Source organism: Taeniopygia guttata, chromosome 7, assembly GCF_048771995.1.
Source record: "Taeniopygia guttata chromosome 7, bTaeGut7.mat, whole genome shotgun sequence".
Classification (NCBI taxonomy): domain Eukaryota; kingdom Metazoa; phylum Chordata; class Aves; order Passeriformes; family Estrildidae; genus Taeniopygia; species Taeniopygia guttata.
The window spans coordinates 5,381,974-5,406,087 of record NC_133032.1 but is presented as its reverse complement, the minus strand read 5'-3'; the positions used below and the strand labels follow the sequence as shown (position 1 = coordinate 5,406,087).

Genomic DNA, 24,114 nt, shown 5'->3' with positions numbered 1-24,114 from the left:
TTGTGCTCAAATAGTTGGTATGAGCTGCATCATTGCTTTCCATGGAGCTTGGAAGTGATGTGGAATGCTTGATCTCCTAAATAGCAGCAGTAATGCAGAGCTGAAAAAAACCCAAACCCAAGGTCCCCTGTGTATCGTGAAATACGTAGGTTTTGTGTAACTGGGCATTTCTCTGAAGGATTTTGACAGATGACTCAAACTCCTTTGCATTAATATTCAACTGTCTATTGCAGCAGTAGCGATCTTGATGCTGTTTTTTGCTTGTTTCTCTTGGTGAGTTTCTGATCTTTGGCTTTGCCCATGTACAGAGCTGTTGGGATCCATCCAGAGAAAGCAACTGACAATACCATTTGCAATTTTGCTCTTACCCCGATAGTTGCCTGCAGGAACTAAATAAGGATTACTTCTCTGGTCTGCAGTATAGAGAGATATGAATCCTAATATAGGAGTGCCTCAGAGCAAGAGTCTGTCACTTGCTTTCAGCCATAAAAAGGGGTAATCGAGGAGCAGCACACTTGCATAGCCTTTAGGACAGTAGCCTTACTAAGCCAAGAGTGTGCAAGTGAGGCTTTTTGCTGTATCTCCTGCAGAAGTGCAAAGTGACCTAGTGTAACAGAATGCTTCTTAATGCTGCAAAACTGTCCCTGGTAAGAGGGTTCAAATTCTGATGGTCTTCTCATAGCTAGAAAGTCATTGAACTCTCCTTAGAAATCAGCCTGGTATTTGCAATTTAATATACCTTTTTTTTTTTTTTTTTTTTTTTTTTTTTTTTTTTTTTTACATGAAGTCTGTCTTTTCAATTATCTGTGTGGTTCAGATTAGAAATTATTTTAAAAGGGAAAAGAGGGAAAATAGAGATGGGAGGGATTCCCGCTTTGTGAAAGGTCTTTTCTAACGCAAATAGTCAGCAGCATGCCTTGCATGTGGGAAGATCAGAACTTTGCTGCCTTTAAGCACAGAGCCAGGTCCAGTGTGTGAGTGCCATTGCTCTGCACTACCTTCTGCACAGGGCTCTGAAGCTGATCAGTGAGTGGGAACATGGACATTGGGTGAGACTAAATTCCAGGCTCTGATGCACAGGGAGCTGTAAAGACTACCAGTGTCTCAGATTTAACCTGGAAATTAAATTCTGTGTGCTGCCTTAAACCCAGAGCCTTATTTAGAGGACATTTTTTGCAGCAGTTCAACTCCTTCAATTCTAGCCCAAACTAGAGTATGCTGGCATCTCACTGCCCTAAGGGATACCAGGAGGGTGGAGAGCACAAACAAGGTGTAGGAAATACTTTTCTTTGAGCACAAGGAGACAGATGTTCACATTTGCTGGACTTGAGCAGGCTGTGGGTGTACCAGGTATAGACAAAGAAAAGGGTCTGTGGTTAAAAGTAATCGATTATCAGAATAACTTTAGAGTTCAAATGAGTAATATTATGCTATAGCGTGACTTCTCGTGAGGAAATAGTATGCTTTCTACTTGAGGGTAGCCAGAAACCAGGAGGATGGATTTAAATGGATGCACTGTGTTTGCTTTGATAAAGAGCACATCCTCTGCCTCCTTGAGCAGTTGCTTTTCTCAGTAGGCTGCTGGCTGTATGCAAACTTCTGATTTCAGAACAAAATAAACTTAATCTGAATGTCAAACCTTAAGTCTCAGTGTGTTAAAGTTGAAAGGTAGAGTGGGTTTCTATTTGTGCTAAGCTCCTGGTAAAGCTCTTATTTTAAGTTTTCTGTCCCTCCAGCTGGTCCTATCTCCTACACTTTCAGTCTTATTTCTGCAATTTTCTGGTTTACTGTCTTCTTTTTCTTTCTTTCCTTCCTTCCTTTTTTTTCTTCTTGCCTAAATCTTTGATTTGTTACTGGATCTTTGCTGTAAGATGAACAAAGAAAACTTGTCTTGACAGAGTGGTGATGACTTCTGTGCAGTGAAGGGGGCTCAGCCAGCCACCCTCTACATCTTTCCTATCTGGGCAGAAACAGAGCCTTAACTGGAAGTTAAGAAAACCAGCATCATCACAAGGGCTGTCAACAGCACATTAATAAAAGTTATTTATTCATTAGGTAAAAAGTGAGATCTGATGGTGCTTTTTATAGAAGGTGCTGACACTGTTACAGGGAGCTGCAGAGCTTTGCTTAGGGAACTGGTACCTTTGTGCTGAGTGGTAGCAAGAGAGTGATCTGCAGTAATATATTCAAGCCCATAACATTTCCTAATTTGAACATATTTTATTTAGTGCTTCAGGCTGAGCCCTGGTTGCACTGTGTAAAGCATAATGGAATGCATAGCCAAAGCAGCTGTGTCAAAATTGAGGCAGAGGAGAAAACAATAGTAAAATAAAGGGTGTCAACCAAAGCTTGCTTGGCTTCCTGGTCTTTCTTGAATGAGAAATATGAGGAAACTCTTAGGTTTCCCAAATAAACTCCTTGGGTGATGTCCATCTGTTGCTCATTAGTTGTATCTCAGCAAAGTCAAGAGGATCAAGTGTACTGGTCCTCTGTAGGCAGTCTCCTTCCCTCTCATGCCAGAGTTGAGCTCTGCTCTTTGTCCTGGAAAATTCATGAGCAAATGGCTGTGGAGAGGGTTGCAAGAGTTGTTGTTATTTCTTTCTAGTTCTATTAAGAGAAAACTGGTTAGCCCATGACAGGAGCATCTCTTTCAAGTCCTGTGTTTTCCCACCTCTGCAGGCTGAGTCAGGAGTCAGAATAGGTCACAGCAGAGAGTTGTTGGAAGGGACAAAAGAGTTGATGAAAATGCTGCTCAGTTGAGCAAGCAGGATTAACGTGACAAGGTGAATACTGTTAGCAAAAAAAAAAATTCACTCTTTTTGTTGATGTGAAACTGCTTTCTCACACCTGCTCTACACCTTCCTGCCGCACAGTCCTCAGTTAAGCATGTCCCAAAAGCATGACTGACAGTCCCCATGCCAGTCTTTTGCAGTAAATATTCTGAACATCGCTATTCTGAACATCTTAGCATTTGTGTGGCAATGACACATAGGAGGAGTTCAGGAGAAGTCCTGGGGCTGCTGAGTAACCTCTGAGTATGAGTCAAAGGAGAAGCATGGCCACTGCTCTGCTGGCAGGCTGGAGAGCAGTGAACTCCTTGTAGGATTACTTAGTGTTGTTAAATCTTACCTGTTTGCAGGAGGGCTTCCTCAGGGTAGGAACCTTGTTCACAGATACAGCAGGTCACGTTTTCAGTGGGTCTGTGTTACTGTCAAAAAATAATTGTCCAAGAGCACAGAATGTTTAAGCTTTTCAGAAGTGCTGGTTGCTGCACATGGCTTTGTGCTCACTGCTCTCATCTGCCACCAGCCACTTTCTGTAAATCAAATGTTTATCATGTCAGTGCCAATGTTGGGATGCTTTAGCAACTTTCTCTCAGTTTCCAAGATCCAAGCAATAACAGTGTTATTATTTTCTCTCTTGAAAACATGCACTGCTAGGCAGCTCTAACTCTCCTGATACAAGCTGGCTCAACCTCTGGCTTCATGTCTCCCTGTTTTGACTAATCTTGCAGCCTTTTGACATGTGGTTACGTAGAAGATGCAACAGAAGTGATAAAATAAACTTTCAGATATTAATTCATATGTGGAAAAGAGGTAGCAAGAGCTTCTGCAAACATCAGCTTTCAGTTACTGATCTGGGTGTGAATACGTGGTGGGGATCCTTATTATTCAGATTGTTATGTTGTTTTCAACTTTTATAAATTTGTCCAGCTTTAAAGAAACATAGGATTTGCTTTTATGCAGGCAAAGCTCCAAAACTTCCCATTTACTCCAAGGAGCGTATAGGAACCCACAAGGCTTTATTCATCTTGTCAAAAACCTGAAAGGAGACTTTATTCTTAGCAAAAGAGAACAGATAATTGTGAAAAATATAGCTTGGGTAACTCTCCCTACTTAGTGTGAAGAGGTGGGGTAATTAAACATGCTGTTTTCCTATAAAATAAGTGCCAGATAGATGTATTGTTCAGGAATTCAATGCACGGATGCTGAAATAAAATCTCTCCATTCTGAAGTGAAACAAAAAGGGCAGTTATTTCACATGACCCCAGAAGGATTTTGTTTGGGTTTTTTCCCAAACTGTTATGTTTCAGCACACACCTTGTTAAAACTTGTGTGTGTGTTAGGAAAACTAATCTATCATTTCAAACTTAATCTCCACCAAACTTTCAAAGTTTTCAGTCTAAAAATAGCATCAAGATACTTCTCAAGCACACCAGAACACTGTTACATTTCATTCTAATCCTTGTCTGTTAACAGGCTTTATGAAGCATTTTTATATTTGGCAAAAGTTGCAATTTCTTTTCAAAAGAGAGGAATTGGTTGGGCAGTTAGTGATTACAGCAGGGATCTACAGATCCTGTGGTTTTCAGTTCAGTAAGGAAATCCAATTTTCTGCCAGTTTAGCCACTGCATCAGTTGCTATTGCAGAAGAGTTCAATTGCTAATATTGCATCACACAATTCTGTGTCATGTGAAGTTGCTTTTTAATATAACTATAGAAGCACAGCTGGATGTTTTCTTTAAAAAGATGCATAGGTCACAAGTAAGACTTCAAGATTTATTAGAAAATAATGAGATTACCTCTAATGTGATAAGCTTGAAATCATCTCCCTTGACCATTCTTTGCCATTGGAAAACCACAAACCAAAAAATAATCTGTTTGCTTTTAGCGCCTGTTGTTTGATGTGGCTGTTTATGCTGAAATAAAAACTGGTCCTTGAATTAAAGGGAGTTAGTGCATCCCATTGGGTCTCCTGTTGAGTTTGACCTGCCACGTGTTCCTTCAGCCTCTGTCCTGGAGCCGCCCCACAATGCTTTCCCCAGCAGGCTGAGAACTTGGGAATCACACACATCACCTGGGATTTGTTCATATAATTAGAGCAAAATATGAAAATGTCTTCAGTTCTAATGAGATGAAAAATAGAACCTGCAAGCTGAATTACAGCAGTTAACAATAGAACAGCCATAGGCTTTCTTCTCTTGGATGGGGAGAAACCCATTATATACACTTCAGTTTATGTATTTGTCATTTATTTTTTTATAATGTAGCACACATAAGATTATGTTGCAGAAAGTCCTGACTGGATTTTACTCCCTGACCTCCCAGTACTTCCCAATGGTTTTGAGTGCTCCTTTACTACACAGAAACCATGGCTACTTTTGGAAAATGGAAAAAGTGTGTCTCCTGTTGTGTGTGTTGCCACATGATGAATCAGTAATTGCTATTCTGTTGCCCTTATTGCACCCCAGTGCACTTGGTTGTCCCATGTGGTACAGCCATTGCTAGTCCTGGAACAGCTCAGCAGCTTCGAAATCTTGGATCCCCTGCAAAATGACATTCCAGACTGTGAAGTTCCATAAGGGAGTGAAGCCTGGGAGCCAGACCTGCTGGGAACCCATTAGCAAACATCATCCTGAGGAACCAGTAGGTGGTTTCTTCTGGAGATTATTATCTTTTGTGTTGGAAGTAAGTGAAACATGGAAATTTAAAGTTGCTGTGTACAGGAAAGCACAAGTACAGTCTATGTGTGAGTTTTTGAGGAAAGTTTCTTGTTCACTTGCGCAAGAAAACATTGAAGTAAACATTTTGGAAAGTGATAGACTGTGGCTGACTGTGATGATAAGAGACTGGATTTAGTGACCATGGAGGTGTCTTCACCATTTTCTGAGAATTTTTCTATGCTCATTTTTTACATGGAGTGGGCAGCTCAGAGCACAGAAGAAAGCTGGGAGTAGCACATCCCCAGCTGCAGCTAAATCTTCTGAGAATACTTTTTCATGTTGTTGAGGCTTGCTGACAACTACAGCTATAGACTGTAGCAGCCAAGGACCTCATAGACTGTGTTGGGTTTTTTCCTCATCCCTTCATAAGAAACATGCAGCTTTGGTGAGAAGAGGTTTCTCACATCCTCAAGACAAGTGGTACGACTGTAGCCTCTCTGAAAACACTTTACAGCTCAGTCAGCACTTAGAACCTTCCTTGAGGTCATGTAGGAAACCAGTGACCAACTGAGCATCAGATCATCAGCAGTTACAGCTTCCAGATTGATACCCACCAGTTGATTGCAGCCTCTTTGTGGGCCTGCATGTCCTGGGGAGCATCATGCATGTACCCCAGTCACCTTGTTCCAGGGTGCTGGTTGATTGTGGCCAGAACAGCAGTTCCTGCTCCCCTGTGTGTCCCTGCTCATGGACTGCAGTCCTGAATCCAGTTTGTCCCTGCTGAGCACCCCGATGAACAAGGCTCAGCTCTCTGCTGCCACGGGAGCGTGAGCCAAGGCAGGCCATGGGAAGTGTTGCACAACCAGTATAATTTCACCGCATGCTGAATAAATACACTTTTGAGGACTCTTTTGAAGCGATGTTGCCTAATTAATCCTGCAGGGGGTATAATATGTATATTTTTGAAATCCAGTTTTAGCATCGTGCAATTAGCTTTTATGGCCTAGGGATTCTGATTTAAGACATTCTTTAGTTACTAATGGTAATCTGTTTTAATTAGAAATGCAAATGTATTTTAGATCCAAATGTGTCTGAGTGATACAATGTAAAATGATGATTCACAGCGAATACCATTGAAGTGCCTCAAGTCTGGTATTCTTTGTACCTTCTGCAGTTTGAACTCTGAGGATCAACACAATGTTCAAACATCGCTCTCAGCTGAAGCACGTGGAGGCTGAATAGATTTCTTTAGGAAATGAAATAAATATTAATCAACAGGGATTCTTTCTTGGATGGCAGAAGGAAAATTGTAGCTTTAGGCAAGAAGGAGTCAAATACTTTCAATGTTAGTGGTAACTTCAGCTCCACATTAGCAGAGCACAGCTCCTACCAGGGTGGAGGTGCTGAGCAGAGGGCAGCATCTTAGTTGACTTTGTCTTAATATCAGAGAAATCACCCACGCTTGAGCACTCCAGGCTGCTCATGGCAGGGCAGTAGCTGCTCAGAGCTGTGTTGCTGTAAAATTTGGTGTGGCAGTGTGGCTAAGACGTTTGCTGAATATTCACTGCAGTCACTTGTCCTGGAGATATTGAACTGTCAGGCAGGTGATATGTGTGATCAGATACCTTAAAATGCAGTAACAGGTCACCTGTATTCGACAAAGCCTTAGTAGAATCAAAGAACCCCTGCTACTAATTCTTGCTGTTGTGTTCAAGTGTTTCTTTTTCCTGTTTCCTTTGAAACATGGAGCCAAAAGAAAGTAACCACACATCAATAGAGAAGATGGCTTTTGTAATGAAAGTTTATTGGACATGTTGCCCTGGTAGAGCATTTTTACAGCTGCTTGTGATGAGACTTGGTGATGCAGAAGGGAATGGAGCACTTTATGTGGGGCACTTCTCCACATCTCTGCAAAGCTGGATGTAGATTTTTTTTCTGTAAGGAGCAATATGTAGGCACCATAAAAGCTGTGGGTGGCTCCATGTGGCCCTTCAGAAGTAACAATCAATCAGTTTCTTAGGACTAGCCTCACTGGGAAGGCTGGTGTCTGGGTCAAAGCACTGGCACAGCTTCAGAGGGCTGAGACCTCAGCAGGGTGCTGCAGACAGCGAGCTCTCCTGTTCCCATGTAGCAGATGCTCTCTGAGACTTCAAGTTCCTGTCCATCTTTCTTGCTGACGCAGATAGAGTGTAGTAGTGACTTTGTCACCTGAAATTTGATAAACTTGTTGACTAGCGTCACAGGGAAGCTTCCTGACAGAGCTGCTCCCTGCCGAGCTGTCAAACGAAAAACCAAGACGCAGATTGCATGAGCCTGTTATATGGGACAACAAATGGTGCTCTGGTTTTGCTACTTAAGCTGAATGAATTAAAGCTTCCCACAGCCTAACTGATAGTCTTGAGTGTGCAGTTAAAAGTCTCCAAGCTGCTTAGCCATCTCCCTGTGCTGTGTTCAAAGAGCAAAGTGTCACAAGCACCAGCAGTTCTTATCTGTGTGTTTTATTTCCAAACCGCTGTTTGCATTGACTTCATTCATTCCTTCCTTTAATTCATTCCAATCAGTACCTTTGCTGTGAGCTTGTATTTTCTGCTGGCGTTTCTGGAGGACGAGGGCGTGGAGGAAGCTGCTTTGGGCACCAGCCCTGGAGGCTGCAGCTGCAGTGTGTCTGTTGTCAAATACCCCAACCTCGTTGTTCTCGGTGCTTACGTGGTGTCCGCTCCTGCCCTGCGCCACTTGCAACTTATCCTTATTCCGTTCTTTTCTTTTCAGGGGCTGTCAGAGCCTGAATAATTTAAGAGTGAACAAATGAGAGACGTTCATGGAGGACTCTGTTCTTACCTAGGCACAAATTGACAAGCATGTAGATTGCCTTGGGTTTCCACTGCTCCTACCACAACTTTACTAAGAGAAAAGTCCCCTTTGCTAGACATCTGTGTCACTCTTGCTTAGTAAAGTTATTCAAGATCAGCGCCTTTGGAATTGGTTGGTAAATGGACAAAGACTTTCTCTTTGCCCGAAGCTCCTCACAGCCTCCAAGTACCAAAGAGAACTCCACAGCACTAGAAAGCAAGAGGCAGCTGCTGAATGTTGGAAGCTACTGCATTTGGCAAAAGAAGCTGATGCAAAGATGCACACAGTTGTGTTTGTTTGTTCTGCTTGTTTTCTGTGCTTTCCGAGCCCTCTGTGTGCCTGGAAAGTTTAATAACCAATCCCTTCTTTCTCAATATGCAGATTTTCTTCCTATCCCAAAAAGCTTTGGGTTCTGTTCATGCTTTTTTTTTTTTATTTTTCCAATTCCAACTTTGTCACTGATACTCTTCTGTTGTTTCCATGGAGAATTGTTTGGGTACATAGCCACAGCCTCCTTTGAGATAGGGAGACCTAAATATGAAACTCAAATATCATTGTCTTCCCTTCTCTCCCCCCATTTAGCAGAGTGGTCCACCTTGTCCCAGAGGTTGCTGACTTTAAGTGTAAGGCAGAGTTGACCTTAGCAATGATGTCATTTAACTGAGAAATTACTTCAAAATTCTTACAGTAGCTCAATTTGGAAGCTGCTGAATGAAGCTGACCCTTGACACTTCACAAAAGAATAAGGCTTGTGTTTTACAAACAGCTGCTTGGAAACCATGTGTAATAAAGTTTGTTTTTGTGCCCAATATCCAGGATAAAAGATGGCATTTGCCGACTCTGGTACCCTTACGCTCCCAGAAGAGCAGAACTGCTTTGATCAAAGTTTAAAAGTCTGCTTCTATGTGGGTGTCTAAGCATTTCACAGTTCCTTATGCTAAAAGTAACAGTGTACTTGCAAAGGCCAGCAAATGCTGCTCTCGTTCAGCTTCAAACACATTACATTTTCCTCCTTGTCATCCCATATAGCTTTTCATAAAGTTTCAGGGTTAAAACTTTTTTAATGGAACATGCAAAAATCTCCCATCAAAATATATCAAGGGGGATTTTTGCTTTGTGTTTGGGGCTTTGTTATTTTTGCTGCTAGTGACACTTATTCTGGAAACTTCAGGGTTGGAGATTATTTTATTTTTGTCACAGAATGAGGACAGTGTAAATACAAAATGTAAAGTAGAACTGAGAGAAGTGCTTCAACAAGTTGTTTCATTACATTGAAATAAATGTTGATTTGTTCAAAAAAAAAAAAAAAGAAAGCATGCCCTTTCTGGATCTTGTTAGTCTTGACTTTTTATTTCTTTTCTTTGCTAAAGAAATGCGTGCCTCTTGACTTCAGCAGCCTGCTCGCCCAGCTGTGAGGCATTACAGGAAGGCTGCTCCGACGTGCGCTCCCAGCAGATGTGTTGGACTTGCTGTCACTTTGCTTGGGGCTGGGCTGGGACCTGTGCTGGGACCTGTGCTGGGCACAAACTCGAGGCAAGGGAAGGGGTGAATGAAGTCAAGTGCACACATATACTGTGTCTGGCCTCCAGCTCTGCTGTGTGGAGCAACTGCTCTATTTCTGAGCTTTTCCACGCCTTTTTATTCAGTAAAAGCCTATTCTAAAAAGATGTTGCTTCAAGGTTCCCCTGAAGGTATGTTACTGCCCTGCCTTAACTCCTGTCTCACAGTGTCTTAGGATAGGAGCTAGCTAGGAGTATCTCACCAACAGGTTGGTGGATTCTCTCTGAATATTTGTCCTCTTATTATTTTTACTGTGAATTCACAGCAGCTATGTGGGGGCTCAGATGGGACTCTGAAGCAGGATGAATTAGACTGGTACATGGAGACAAAAAGGCTCAAACCAGCCAGAGAAGTTGTAGCTACCCATAGCAGTTGTGAGGTGTTCTGTGGAAACCCCTTCCAGAGCAGGACACTCAGAGGGAAGGACTTCAGGTGTTCCAGCTGCTTTTCAAGCACTTGGTGCCACTGGGCTGAGTTGAACACTTTCCTGAGGGTCTCTTTGGAGGCACAAACACATGTTCTGCCTTCATGTTTAGCCTTCAGCAGCAGCTCCTGAGTTAAACTGGGTTTCCTTTCTGGAGGAAATGAGACCCTGCCCTATCTTCACCTGAGGACTCATCTTGCTCTTTTCCCCTTGCTCTCTCTATGGTCACCTCTGATAAAAGCCTGGATCCACATGAAGCAGTAAATACAATAGAGAACTTCTGCATTTGTTCCTCTCACTAGTTGCTCTTGGACAGTACTGAAGTCATGTTTTACTTCAGGAGGCTCTCTCTCTCTGTGCCTTCCCCTTGTGCTGTTTCTGTCCCTGGAGACCCAGCTCACTCATTCAGCACGCTCTCAGGATTTCAGTAACTTTTCTAGCAAGGTCTCTGGGGGCCCTGCGCCTCCTTGCTGTTTCTCCAGGCTTTTGGTTTTATCTCACTCTTTGAAACTTTCCCAGAACTGCCGTGACTTTTCTCTGACCTCCAGGAACTGCAGCTCTGAGCCCTGACACTCCGACTGGCACAACCAAGACCTGGAGACTACTTTGGGATGTCAGCTTTCCCAGCACATGCTGGATGGAAGCTGCATCTGAGCAACACCAGCTAAAAATAAAAGCTATTCAACTGAAGCTAATGGCAGGTTGCCACGAGTTATTGCTCATTAAAGTGAATTGACAGATGCTTAACTTCAGCTAATCATTCCCTGCTGCGAGATCGGCCTGGTATGAAGTGTACTCAAATGTGGGAAGGGGACTCACAATAACTAAATTTAGCTGAGGGTATAATTTCCTCGGACTCCCTCTGTAGTTAATGGAAAGAGAGAGGCTCCTACGGGGCGTGTCCCACTCTGCAGAGCCCTTGGGCAGAGTGTGCACAGCTCCTTGACTGCCGAGAGCAGGAGATGAAGCTGCTGCCTGCCACAAAAATGAGTGGCTCCAAGTGACACTGTTTACTCACCCCAGCTGGGTGAGTGCTTGTTTTCCTCACATTAGGTTTCAACCTGAAGTAGTGATCAGAAAGCTGAATATAGAAGCAAACAGATTGGTGACCGTTTCCCAAAGGCAAAAGCCATTTGCACAATCCCTCTGGAGCATCCCCTGCTTTGCAACGTGGTTAAAGGGAATTCTGCAGATTATTCTCTATCTCAAAGCAGCTCTTCTTTCATAATTCCAAGAAATACCAGCTATTCAATAGCAAAACAGTTTGTTCTAAATGTTGTGTGGTTAATTCTAGTCCTTTTTTTCTCCTGTTCTTTGGAAGTTAGTCATGTTTGCATGCTTGCCAGTGAAACAGAAAGTCAGATTTTGAGGTTTTACATTAATGTGATCAGAAAGTTTGTCCAATATGTCTGATGCTTCCTCTATTGGACTAGAAACTTTTTTTATAAAATATTTAGCTCCTTATCGTTATTCTTGAGTTTGGACAGAAGTCATTTCATCCATGTAAGTGGAGTTGTGAGAATCCTGCCAGATTGATTTGTACCTTTTGATATTACTTCCAGCTTGAAGCTTCAAATGATACTCCCAGGACACAAACAGAAAATTCAATTGAACCTTTTCAATTTGCTCATTTCCAGGAGATTATGAAGTTAGGGAGAACATTTGAATCTCTGAACAAAATCTGCATTTAGATTTCAATGGCATAGTTTGAACATGTCTGTACCCTCTGGTGTGAGATTCTCTCCTACATGGTCCCATCTCATATTTAGCTCAAGCTGGAGCACAGGGCTGGTCTGTGGTTGGACACGTGTGGAGTTGCTGAGCAGAGCTGGGAGCAGATGGAAGTCTCCAGGGCACGTTTTGCAATTCCATTGCGAAAGTTTAATGTACTTCTAATCTAAAGGGCTTTTCAAACCAGTTGTCCTCTGTCTTTGTCTGACATGGGCACTGAAATATTGCTTGTGTTCACTTATATTCTTCACTAGAGCCTTTTTCAGAGGATGTGTTTGAGGAGACAACTTATCTGTTGACATTAAAGTTGTAAGATACATTATTTACACTGTTAACACCTAGTGTTTTTACTAGAGGAATAGCTGTAAAGTGCCTTTGTATTATCCAAATGTTGTTGCCTCCCAAACTTTTGCAAATCCATGCCAGGTTTTACAGGCAGAATGGGCTCTAACACTAAAACCAGGACCAGTACTGTCATCTGCCTAAGCCACAAAGTTTTGTAACTCTGACTCATGCCAATAAAAATGTTACACTGAGCATGTTTTGGACATTTTATACCAAAGCACAGAAGAGACCAGAGGAGCAGTGTTCATACCTCATTCTGCCATCTTTGCATCCATCAGGTAGAGCTTTAGTCCCAGATCCCTTGGGCAGATCCAAGGGGATTCTCAGAGCAACATTTCCCAAGGGAGAGTATAAAGCTTCATGGGACTGAGAACTGTGTACTGAAACCTGCAGGCTGAATGATCATGGAGGTGCTCTTGGAAAAGGCAGGAGAAGGTGCATTTTGATGGTTTAGATGGTTCTTATTTGTTTAGTGTGAAATACTAACACAGAGGCTTTGTTTCTGCACAGGATGAGTCTAGATGGTTCCTGCTTTCCAAGATTTTTTGGGATGGAGATTCCCATTCTTTAAGAAATTTACTCAAGTTTAGACTGAGTTAGTCTTTTACACACATCTGATTAAATTCTGTCTTTGTCCCAAGTGATGACAGAAACCGCTGAATGTGAAATGGGCTCTATTTAGCACAAGAGAAGTGATTTATGTGTTCATCAATCAGATTGTCATTATTAGCTTTCATTCACAAGTGGTATTATCTCTGTAAAATAAAAATTGTTGGTTTAAATGTGCATGCTAGTAGGACTTTGGAGTTCCCATTCTGGCTCATTTTCCTTGACTTTTGTGGAAAAATCCTTTTCTCTCAGGCTGTTTCTCTAGGATGTAAACGGAGCCACAGATAAATCAGAAAAGAATTCACCTCACTTAAAGCAAGACTGTGCCCTGCTCTAGTCCTATTTTTATAGCTATATTCTATCTTCTGGTTATGGACACATATTTCTTTCCTATCCTTTTTTTTTTAATACATATTATTATGTATCAAATAGAGTAGACTGATGTTTTCTTGTGAGTTGCTCTGAGAAGCCTTTCCCTGTTAGAGAGCTGAGGTCCTACAAAGGAGTCTGGTGCTGCCTGAGCCTGATCAGACAAACCTCCCTCCCATGTGTGCTCTGGGGAACAGGGAGGTAAAAATAAAATGCCTTGTATTTATGTTCCAACAGGAATTCCTGCTAACTCAAATGAGAACATTACTGTGCCTCTAAAACCAGGTCTATGAGATTTTTGTTTTGTTCTCACCCAGGGTTGCACAAAACTGGAACCTACTATTTTTCAAGTACAAGAGCTGTGCTTTTACAGATGTCTGTTCATTTGACCAACAACAACAAACATTTCATGGCTGCAGCAGTGCAGAAGCTCTGAATGTTAAAGCCCTTTAGTCTGGCTGAGTATGTCTCACAGTCCTCTTGCCAGAAGTTTCTTGGAGGTTTGCTTAGGAGTGTTTTGGAAACCATCATTTCTTCTGTCTGAATGAATGGTTTGGCCAGGAAATTAATCTAGCCACATGAGTCTGCTGACCTCCCTGCACCCATTTTGTTTCACCAAATACCTTTTTTTAGTTGTGTGTCCTGGGACATTGGTGGGAGGACAGCTCCTCATGGCAGACTGCTGCAGTGTGGGGACAGCTGCTGCTCCGCTGTTGTTTGCGGGCAGCAACAGCTGCCTCAGTTATCATACAGTGAGCTGCTGCATCTTTCCCAAAAGCTCTCTGGCTTTCTTTAAACAAACTGTTTCCAAAGAGCTCTACCAATGCAGTGTGCAAAGCGCATATGTGCTAGTGCTTTGCGAGAAGAGCGTGGTAACGTGTCCTCCTCTTCCGTTCAATCCACCTGGTGTCTGGGTCTCTGGCCGGTATCAGGTGTCATGATTAATGTGTTTGTAGCCATATGTGCCACAGAAGCAGAGCTCACGTGGCTGAGGAGGTTGTCTGCCTCCTGGCAGATTTTTTTTTTGTGTTTCTTGGTCTTTTCTCTCATTTTGTGAGCTCTGCTCTTCCTTGAGCTCTAGTCCTGCCTCTGTAACCATGTTGGTGTGACCTGCTTTATGTGCAAAAAAGATCATTCTCAGCAGGGCTGGCAAACTGCAAATGTGACGTGCTCACAAATTTATCCAAATTTGCAGTTCCTTTGAAAAAGAGAAAAAAAAGGTTATGAACATTGTATGTGGGTTCTTGATGTAGCTTTTGGATACGGCATGTTTGGTATTAGTGGGAATTGGTATGGGTGAGATGGAAGTGCTTTGTAGAGTGTGTAGTGCAGTGTAGAGTGTGGGCAGAGATAAGTCACCCAACATCAAAGGGCTCTCATGGTGGCTGGGGTGAAGGGAAATTCATGCCAGCTTTTCTCTGCCACCTCTCTGCCTGTTCCCCAGCCAGCAGAGACTGCCTTACTAGGCAAAATAAGGCCATGTTTCCAGTCTTGGTTGCATGGGTCAGGCAAAGCTTGGGTTCTGTCCCAGATGCCTTACCATGCTCAGCCTGGGCAGTTCAGCAAACAAGGAGAAAGAAGGGGACTTCATATCTGACAGGGTTGCATGGCATGACCAGGATGTAGTAACCCTTTGGTAAACAGCCTTTTTCATCACCAAAGGCATGACCTTGAGCAGGAAAATCCAGAGCCTTTTTCAGGTGAGATCATTGGACAGTGTTAACAGCCTCCCTCTGTTATGGCTGGTGGCTCTGAAGCTCTGATGTTCAGTCTACAGAGGGTTCGTGGCTTTGGGTGTCAAAATTATTACAAGCAGGGAGGGTGGGCTGGGGGCCAGCTTGGGACTGGGACTGTTTCTGCCCATGTGCTGCCTTCCTGGGAGTGACAGGATTACTGACATCACTTCCCCAGGACAGCTGAGCAAAGAGTGCCATGGCAGGAGCGGTGCTGTGTGTCTGTCTGTGCCCCAGCTGTGGCTGTGCTGCTGGGCAAGGGAGAGGGAGGCAGCAAGGCTGGGGCATGACCCTGCTGGTAAAGCCTGGGGTGTTTCCTGCTGGGAAGAGTGGTCCCTGTCCCTTCACAGGAATCAGGGTTTCTGGACTTGACCCTGTCTTGAGCCCACTGGGCTGAGATAGGATTGCCATCTCAGTAACAAACCCTTGGGGTTATCTCAGGCTTCATTAGCCTCCAGCCAGCTCCCTTCCCTTCCCAAGAGTTAAACTGGCAAAATGCTGTGGACTGGAGGTGGGGGTTGGATTGTCTTACTTGCAAGGTGTAGTAAAAACCTCACTGTACATCAGCTGAGATGTGGTGAGATCAACTCATCCTTGGTTCTCCTCAACCTCCCACTGAGCCCAGTCCCCAGCAAAGGCAGCGAGTCTGTGATGCCGCTGCTCCCCCCAAATCATCCCTGCAGTGGCAGCCCCACAGAGCAATGGCTTACAGTGTTTCTCCTTCTGACTGCCGCCCAGCTCCCTCTGCTGCAGTAATTCCCAAAGTTAATCCTCCTGCAGTAGCAGTAGGAGCACGGGCACCTGAGGGCACTCTTCTTGGCAAAGCCCTTTGGCCAAGAACCCTCCAGCTTCCCCCACCACCTGTGGGGCTTTCAGTACTGCCAGGGGCACGAGGGCACTTGGAAAATCAAACCCACCATGGCAAACCCTGCATTTTGCTGACGCAAGGCGCACTGATAAACTTTCAGAGCATCACGTGGAGCCTACCAGGGAGAACTATCCAAAGCCTGTTGAGTGGAAGATAAGCTGGCTCCTGACAAACATTATCTGTCACTCGTTGATTTAGCACTACCTCGTGTACATGAAATAACATCAGCAGGAGCTGGCTAAACCCAGGCCTTTTGGAGATAAGACTGCTACTTTGCCCTTACAGAGGAATGCCAGAAAATCCCCAGCAGCTACACCTGGGATCAGCTCCACCTGGAACCTGTCCTCCTCTCAGTTCCTCTTGCACTCATTCCTTTTGTCAAAAAACAGATGATTGAGATTTTCTTCTTGTCTGGAAAGTGAACTTTGACTTTCTCTAACGTGTTAAAATTATTTCTGTATGTTCTAGAATTTAACCTTTGATCTCAGGTATGTTATTATGTTATGACTTACTGGTTCAACTTCTGACTGATGCTGGTGGGTATGGCTATAAAACATTCTCTCATGGTCTGCATTGTGCAAGCTGGCAGACAAGGCAGGATGCAATCTCTGCTCCATGCACAGACAGCTGCAAGCAGCAGCTCTGCCCAGAGGGGATATGATCTCTTCATGCAGGTAGCAGGAGCCAGCTTCTAAAACAACAGAGGTAATGATTCTCTGCAAGAGTAGCTCTCCCTCTACATATGTACAACCCAGCATCTCTAGTGGTAATCATTGCTGAACTGAGAATATCTGGATGCAGCAGTCTATTTTCATGTGTTGTAACTTAGGTTTTTGATTTCTGCTAGGACAGATAAAAGATTCAAAGATAACAATGTAAAAATGTTTAGTCACATCAGTTGGCTCTTCTCTGATGTACAGCCTGAGATGTTTCTTACAGGAGTGTGACAGTTTCTGAATTTTGTAAAGAAACCTTCATCTTAAACTGTGTGGGATTAAACATCTCAGACCCTGATAGGGAGGGAAGGGGAGAGAGTTGCCTTGACATGGTTTCAGAATGTTGAAAGTAGGGCACTTATTCCTGAAGGGCAATTTGGAAATCTTTGAGTAACTTGTTTGGTTTTAAAGCCTTACTGTCATTGGCACATCTTTGGTCTGTTGCATTTGCGGGGAGTATAGAAGGTTGCAGTCCTTTCTCAGGTGCCAGTCTGAACATGTGTATCAGTAACTGAGGTTGGATGTAGTTCAGCAGAACCTCCTGCTTCCATATAATGAAACTAATTTTTTAATTTTAAACCTTATAGAGAGTTTCCTTTGGTTTGAACAGTTTGTCATCTTTTGTAATTGTTCATTCCAGTTTCTTAGTTCTAGCAAATTTGTGAACTCTTCTGACAGATTGCTTTCAGAGGCAAAGGAGATAATTTAAGGTGCTTAGAAGTTAATAAGTAGTCTAACTAAATCATGTCATTGGGGTCAGGAAACAGCTGAGAAACAATTATGGAACCTGACAATGTGTTGGTGGCTGTCAGGTCTCCTGTAATAATCTCCTTTTTGTGCTTATTTTCTTCCTGGCAATTCACAATGAAATTGTGAGAAGAAGCTGAGAAATTCAGCACTTAGGGTGAAAATCAGGCTTCCATAAAAAAACCTGAATAAAACCCTGTGTATAAAAAACTCCACTGTCTGGAATCTTTCATAAGGACAGATAGTGTGCTAGGAAATCAGAGAGGTGTGTGAGATTGTGGGAAATGCCTATTGCAGGGCATATTCCTCTCTCTGGTATGCAATAAAGTTTGCATAAAGTCCGTAGGTCACGAAGCCTTCCCCCCAGGCTGTACTCTGGTGCTCGGCGCTGCGGGCGCCTGGCGAGCCCCGGCGGCAGAGGGGTGCTGGGATGAAGTCTCACCTGCGCCGTTTCCTTGCAGACGCATATTCAGCCTCTGCCAACGACAACGGGGGCAAGTCTGACTCAGTGGCCAACTTACAACCTCAGCCATCCCTCAACTCCATCCAGAGCTCTCCGGGCCCCAAGCGCTCCACCAACACCCTGAAGAAATGGTTGACCAGTCCTGTGCGCCGCCTGAACAGTGGGAAGACTGAGAGCCACATCAAGAAACAAAAGAAGGTGCGAGATGGCAGGAAGAGCTTTGACCTTGGCTCACCAAAGACTGGAGATGAAACCACTCCTCAAGGAGACAGCGCAGATGAGGTGTGTGTTGGTGTGTGTTGGTGTTTGCTGTGGGAAATACCGTGTATCTCCTCCGTGGGGTGTGAGTCATGCTGGAGTAAATGCAGCTCTCCTAGGGTCTGGAGGAAACAGCGAATCATACATAAAATTGCATTGTTGCAAACAGCTTTAGGATCCAAAGAGCAATGGAATATATAAGGAATGGTGCTTCACAGTTTGCATATATTATTGTCCTTTGATTAGTTTTTTAACAGCCTATTAGAAAGCTGCCATGGACAGAAATGAAGTTATTCTTGAGCAGCTGTTATCACTTTTTGCTGAGTTCATATCACCTTTATGCTACCATGGCAGTGTAATTCCTTAATGAAAGAAGATACTCCGAGAAATAGCCATGTCTCTGTTAAATCTGCTATGTAGCTCTACCTGCAGTTTTTCTGCAGGCATGTTCTCCACCAGAATGGCACTTTCCTGAGAAAGTGAATGAGGAATTAAAAGCCAAAAATGCAGAAGATACTAACTGAACAGAAATAAGAATTTTATTTTAAAAACTGTACATCGGACAATTTTTATTTAAATGAAAAAGCTACTATTCTGTCAGCACACAGACAGATGTAGCTGCCTTAGCTCAATGAATGACCTATAAACTGTATCTGTAAGCCTTAGAATGCACCTGGATTAACCAAGCAAAACCTTATGTCTTTACTGCTTCTCTTCCATTACCTGCAGTTCCCTCTATCCAACACAATATTGAACTGAAAAGATAAAAAAATCCTGTCCCTGTCTCTAATTATATTTAACTTTTCTTCAGAAGAGCAAGAAGGGTTGGGGAGAAGATGAACCAGATGAAGAGTCTCACACACCTCTTCCTCCTCCTATGAAGATTTTTGACAATGATCCAACCCAAGATGATATGGTAAGGCCTCCCTTACTACATATTTTTTCTGTTTGAGTGCATTTTTCACATAGCTATATCACAGTGGTTTTGTAGTGGCCTTCTGGTATCAAGGGCCTAGACTTGTGGTCATAAGAGTCTCCTGAGTGCAAATCATGATCTAATACCTTTCTCCAAGTGAATTTACAAACAGTGCTAGATAAGCAATTTAGCCTTGGCATCCAGTTTCATGGCAGGTCGATGGTGTGCCTGTGCTGTGTGTGCTCAGGAACTCCCTTCAGATCAATAATGCGAGTTTGCTACGTCTGTCTGAAAAGTGCTGCTGGTGTCTGGCTGTAGCAGTGGAAATGGTGTTTGGTGGCACCATGCTGGTGGTGGCAGCTCTCTGACATTAAGTCAGGATTTGCTGTGGCAACTGGCCCTGTGGCTTGCAGAGCCCTGTGTTGGACTCGGGGTGAGAACCTGTGAATGAGACAGTGGTTTGCATTCACAGCCAGTCCTGTCTGTACATGTCCCCCCACCCTTTCCTGGTGCTGTCATCTCCCTTGTAGAAAACCATCCTCCTGTTTTTCAGTTTCCTGCTTTCCTGCTGGCATCTGTTTTTAGCACTGCCACTTCTGTATTGCTGTCCTCTGATTGTAATTGCTGCAGGCAAAGAGGCAAGGATAGGGGAGATTAATAAATTGTCAGGAAAGAAAAATCAAAACAACCCAGAATGTTCTTGGGGAAGATTCAAGCAGAAGTTTGGAAATACAGAGAGAGGAGGATGTAAATATTTCTGGGACTCAAGGAGCAGAGTGATGGAGTAAGGGATCTGGGGGCTTGCTGTTAATCTGTCAGGAAATGTTATGACATTGTGGTGGCAGCAGGAGCAGAAGGGAGCAGCTGGAGCTGTGGACTCCTGCCCTGGGAGTGCTCTGTGTGCTCATGGCTCTCTGGTGAGGGGCAGAGGCGAAAGGTCCATGGAGCAGAGCCCTGGTGGATCCATGCCCAGCACAACTGCTCCTGGCTTGTTCCCCATGGTGTTTAGCTAAATGTTTGAGGCTTCATTTGCTTTTTGCTTTTGGGGGGATGGTTTTATTTTGTTGGCTTTTTTTTTTTTTTTTTTTTTTTAAGAAAAACAGAAGTGCTGCAGCTCGGATCACTGTTTTTGGTGTCCAACATGCCATTTGAGTTCAGTGTTTCTTGAATACATTTCTGACAGCATAAATGTCAGGGAACTAAGCTGTTTTCTGCTTCAGATGTCTGAGCTTTACAGAGTGTTTTGGCATCCATTTTCTTCACCCGCTCCTAAAACAGAAGATTAAATAGAGCAAGAGGCATCTGAAATACCTTTTTTTCCTCATGTTTTTCTTGCCCTATTCAACCTTTTCTCAGAGGGGTAAAAAACTTAAGCCCATAGGGTCCTGAATTTCCTGGCACAGGAGCATCATATTAGCAATGTTTGAGCCATGCTGGAGCTGAAAGCTCTTTAATGGTGTTAATTTGAGCACAGTGTCCTGTTCATGTCCTCCCTCTGTGCTTGCAGGCATGGGCTTAGGCTGGACCAGCAGCAGAAGTGTGGGCCAGTAGCTGTGGTAGGTAGGAGATGTCTGCTTGTATGGGAGGTGACACTTTTCCCTGAGTCCCTCTGCCAGGCAGCAGTAATTGTGCCTCACTGCTCCTGGGGCCTCTCATAAAGACAAATTGCAAGATCTTTTTATATTAGAAATTCATCATTTGTTTCCTGAGGAATAGAAATACTGGATTTCTATTTCCCCCACTCAAAGCAGACTCTTGTTGATCACAGAAGTTTTATTTAACCCTGAAATTATTGTAGACAGCAAATGTTTTTATGCTTCCTTCCGAATCCTACAGTTTTTTACTTTTCAGAGATATTGAGCAATTTCAGTTAAAATAAGTGAGGGCAACAGCTGTTTAGTGCCTCCAAAAATTGGACTCCTTCTGCTAGAATGGCTATGTTTGTCAGTCATCATCAATGTATTTGTCCAGTATCTCTTGAAAGTCCTTATTTTCAGTTCTTTTTTTTTTTTTCCTAGACACGTCTGTCTGCATTGCAGGTGAAACAGGCAGGCTGAGTTTTTTACATTAGTATGAGATTCCTGCATTACCAACCTAATTCCTCAATTACCAGCCTGATTACCTGTAGTTTTTGTTGTTGTTGCAATTAGAACTGTTGATTAGATGTAATATTTGTAAAAGACAACTTGATGAGCAGCAGTGTGTTCATGTTTCTGTTCTGTCACAAGGCTTCTGGTTAGGATTAATCTCCTTTGCTCCTTTTGTTTTTTCCTTCTCCTGGGCATGTGTCACTCAACAGGAGCAGCCTCCTCAAAGGGCTGCTGAAAAGGGTTGCCAGCTGCCTAATTCCTGACATCCCATTTCCCCATCTCCCTCCCCAGCACTGCTTAATCTCAGATGGGTGTTCACTGGCACCTGCACAGTGACTTCACTGAAATAGCTGCCCTCCACAATGCTTTCATTAAGCAGCTGAGGGATGAATAAGCTTTTTCATAATTTATAAAAATTTATCCATGCTTTAGTCTGTGTCAGCCTGACAACAAAAGGAGGTTGTCCAAGGGCTTGTAGTTTTAGTCAGTGCTTGTATTGCCTTCAGAAGAGATGTGTGTACAGGTGAGCTAATAAATCCCAATTCCCACAGCTGTCAAGTGGGTTTTGGTGTTCAGACTGAAGTTTCTTAGGACAGCAATCAAGGGGTGATATGCCCTTGTAGAGCAAAAACCTTAAACTAAAACAGAGATTTTGTGTCCTCCTGTGCCAGGTACCCAGGAGTGGTGAGACATGTAGGGGTGTTTTGTCTCCAGTGGTTGCAGAGAGGGGACAGAAGAGTTACACATTTTAGATGACTGAAGTTGCATGAGTGGGAGATGTCATCCTAAATTAATTTGGAGTTGCAATTGATCTGTGAGGAAAGGATGGGGGATGATTTGTTCCCCACTGCCTCCCTCCCCTACTGCTTGAAATGCCATGTGTACCTTGTGCTTAACTGCTTTTATCAAATATGCATGTAGGGGGGAGGGGGTAATTTCTTACATTTGCAGTAAGAAAATCAATTTTCTGGAGCCTGTAAGACTGTAGATGGCCTTAGAAGGAGGAACCAACTTTAAAAGAATTGTAACCTGTTTGTAAATGAACTTCAGTTCTTTGATGCTGTTCCCTGGTTCCAGTCTTGGAGGTGCTGCAGGGAGATGTGCAGCCAGAAGTGGATGGCAATTCCATGCTTGTCTGACACAGAAGCGCTCGCTCCCCTGACTTGCATGTGTCCCCCTCACCCTCCAGCTGCCCTTCCGTGTTCCTTCTCCTGTCTCAGAAGCTTCTTCACTGACCGCTTGGTTTCCTTCTCCCTTCTCATCCTGCTAACTTGCTTTTCCTTTGCCACCTGGTGTCTTGCAGTCCTCTTCTTTGCTAGCTGCTCGACAGAGCTCCTCCGATGTCCCAACTGCTGCGGATCTTGTCAGTGCAATAGAAAAGTTGGTCAAAACTAAACTGGTAAGTTTAGTGTTGTGAAAACTGTGTACACAACAGGCCCAATGTGACTCTAAGGAAGGGCTTTAAAGGCTACCTCTTATTCTGGTTTCCTTGCTTTCTACCTTCATCTGCTCTGCTTTTATTAACCTTGTGTGCTCTGCTTCTCAGTAGTGTCTAATACTTTGCTCTGCTGTGAGATGAAGCCTACATCTCACATAGGCTCTGTGCTGCATAGTCAAAAGTCACTTCTGCAGTGGGCTTTGCAGAGCATGAGTTACTGTACTGCACAATTTCTGGGGTCTTGTTAGTATTCAAATATTTTACACAGTGGGATGTTTTGTTTGTTTTAAAACGTGTTCTGAGGCGCAGGGGTTTTACTACTCAGTGTGAATTTTTTTGGTGTTCTGGTTTTGATGAAAAGACTCGAAAGAGAAGAACTGCTTGAAGTATCACAGCTGTGCTTTAATTTTACAAAGATTCATGTGTCACTTTTAATCTGCTTTGTCAACTCTTTCTTTCAGGGAGTGGAATAAGCAATTAAAAATGCTCTGAGATTAATTTGTTAAAAAAATTCATATTGTGTATTCTGACTGTCTGATCCCCATGTCTGGTGGACAGGGACTAAATCCTGTTTCATATCTTGACTCCTTTTAAGTTTTCCCAGTGCAGCTCAAAAATGTTAATATCAAAGCTGTACCTTTTTCTACATGTCCCTGGACCTCTATAATTAGCTAAATGCTTTCTCTGAACAAGTTTAACATAATTAACAAGCAGGGATATGATGAGCCTACAAAGGTTCGTTTCCTTACATCTACTGAAATGATGAAGAGAGTAAAAAAAATAACAAAATTCCCATAGTGATAATTAAATTACTGCAACTCTGAGCAAGCATCTTTATCTAGTGAATCATTTCAGAAGACTTTGGTATTTTCTCAGTTTGAGATGTTGGTAGATGAAAAGAGTCAGCATTCATGGCATGCTTGATAAGGCATGAGTGGTAAAGGAGCTCTTTGTGGCATGGGAAACCAAGAAGGCTATTCCCAGAAAATTCACTTTAAATAACTTTATTCTATCGAGGGACTAACAAACTTAAAAGTATTTCATTAATCCAGTTAGACATATTTTTTGATTATATTTTATTTTTGCTCCCCAACATGCAGTCTATTAGACTGTTACAACTACTTTCAAGGGATTTGGGGCAAACTTTAATTATTGTGGAATCTTACTATGTGTCCATCTATTTCCATTTTGTGTTTTATTTTACTACAAGAATCCCCCATTCAGCTTTTGGCAGAGGAACTTTTAACCACATGTAGCCTAACAATGGTCCTGATTGAGACATCAGGATATTTCCAGGTTGATTTGAAATAATTTAGAATAGGTTTTTTCTCAGATCTACTGAAACATCTTCTTCTGCCTTCTAACAAGAGGATGACAACTCCACTTCAAGGCTTTTTTTGTGGGGTCCTACATCAACCTAAAACTAGTTTGGCTGTGTTTTACAAAGTTCTGCAGGAGTGTATTTCTTTGTAGTGTTGGTTGCAGAACTGGTTTGAATACTGCTGCTGAAGTTCAAGGAAAATGTTTATTCTATTGTTCTTTGGGGTTTTTTT

At 43.0% G+C, this 24,114-nt stretch overlaps 1 protein-coding gene across 17 annotated transcripts in view; it reads left to right on the top strand.

Moving 5' to 3' along the window:
* KALRN (kalirin RhoGEF kinase) overlaps positions 1–24,114 on the top strand; it is a 467,424-nt gene that overhangs the window by 397,746 nt on the left and 45,564 nt on the right. For 7 of the 17 annotated variants that reach the window (XM_030277125.4, XM_030277127.4, XM_030277129.4 and 4 more), the window contains 3 exons: positions 17,858–18,141; positions 18,929–19,033; positions 22,427–22,522. In XM_030277125.4, coding sequence (XP_030132985.4) covers positions 17,858–18,141; positions 18,929–19,033; positions 22,427–22,522 — 485 coding nt within the window. Of the gene's footprint in view, positions 1–8,213; positions 9,624–17,857; positions 18,142–18,928; positions 19,034–22,426; positions 22,523–24,114 lie in introns of those variants that run through there. The other 10 variants (XM_030277131.4, XM_072931991.1, XM_072931994.1 and 7 more) reach the window with 4 other exon arrangements.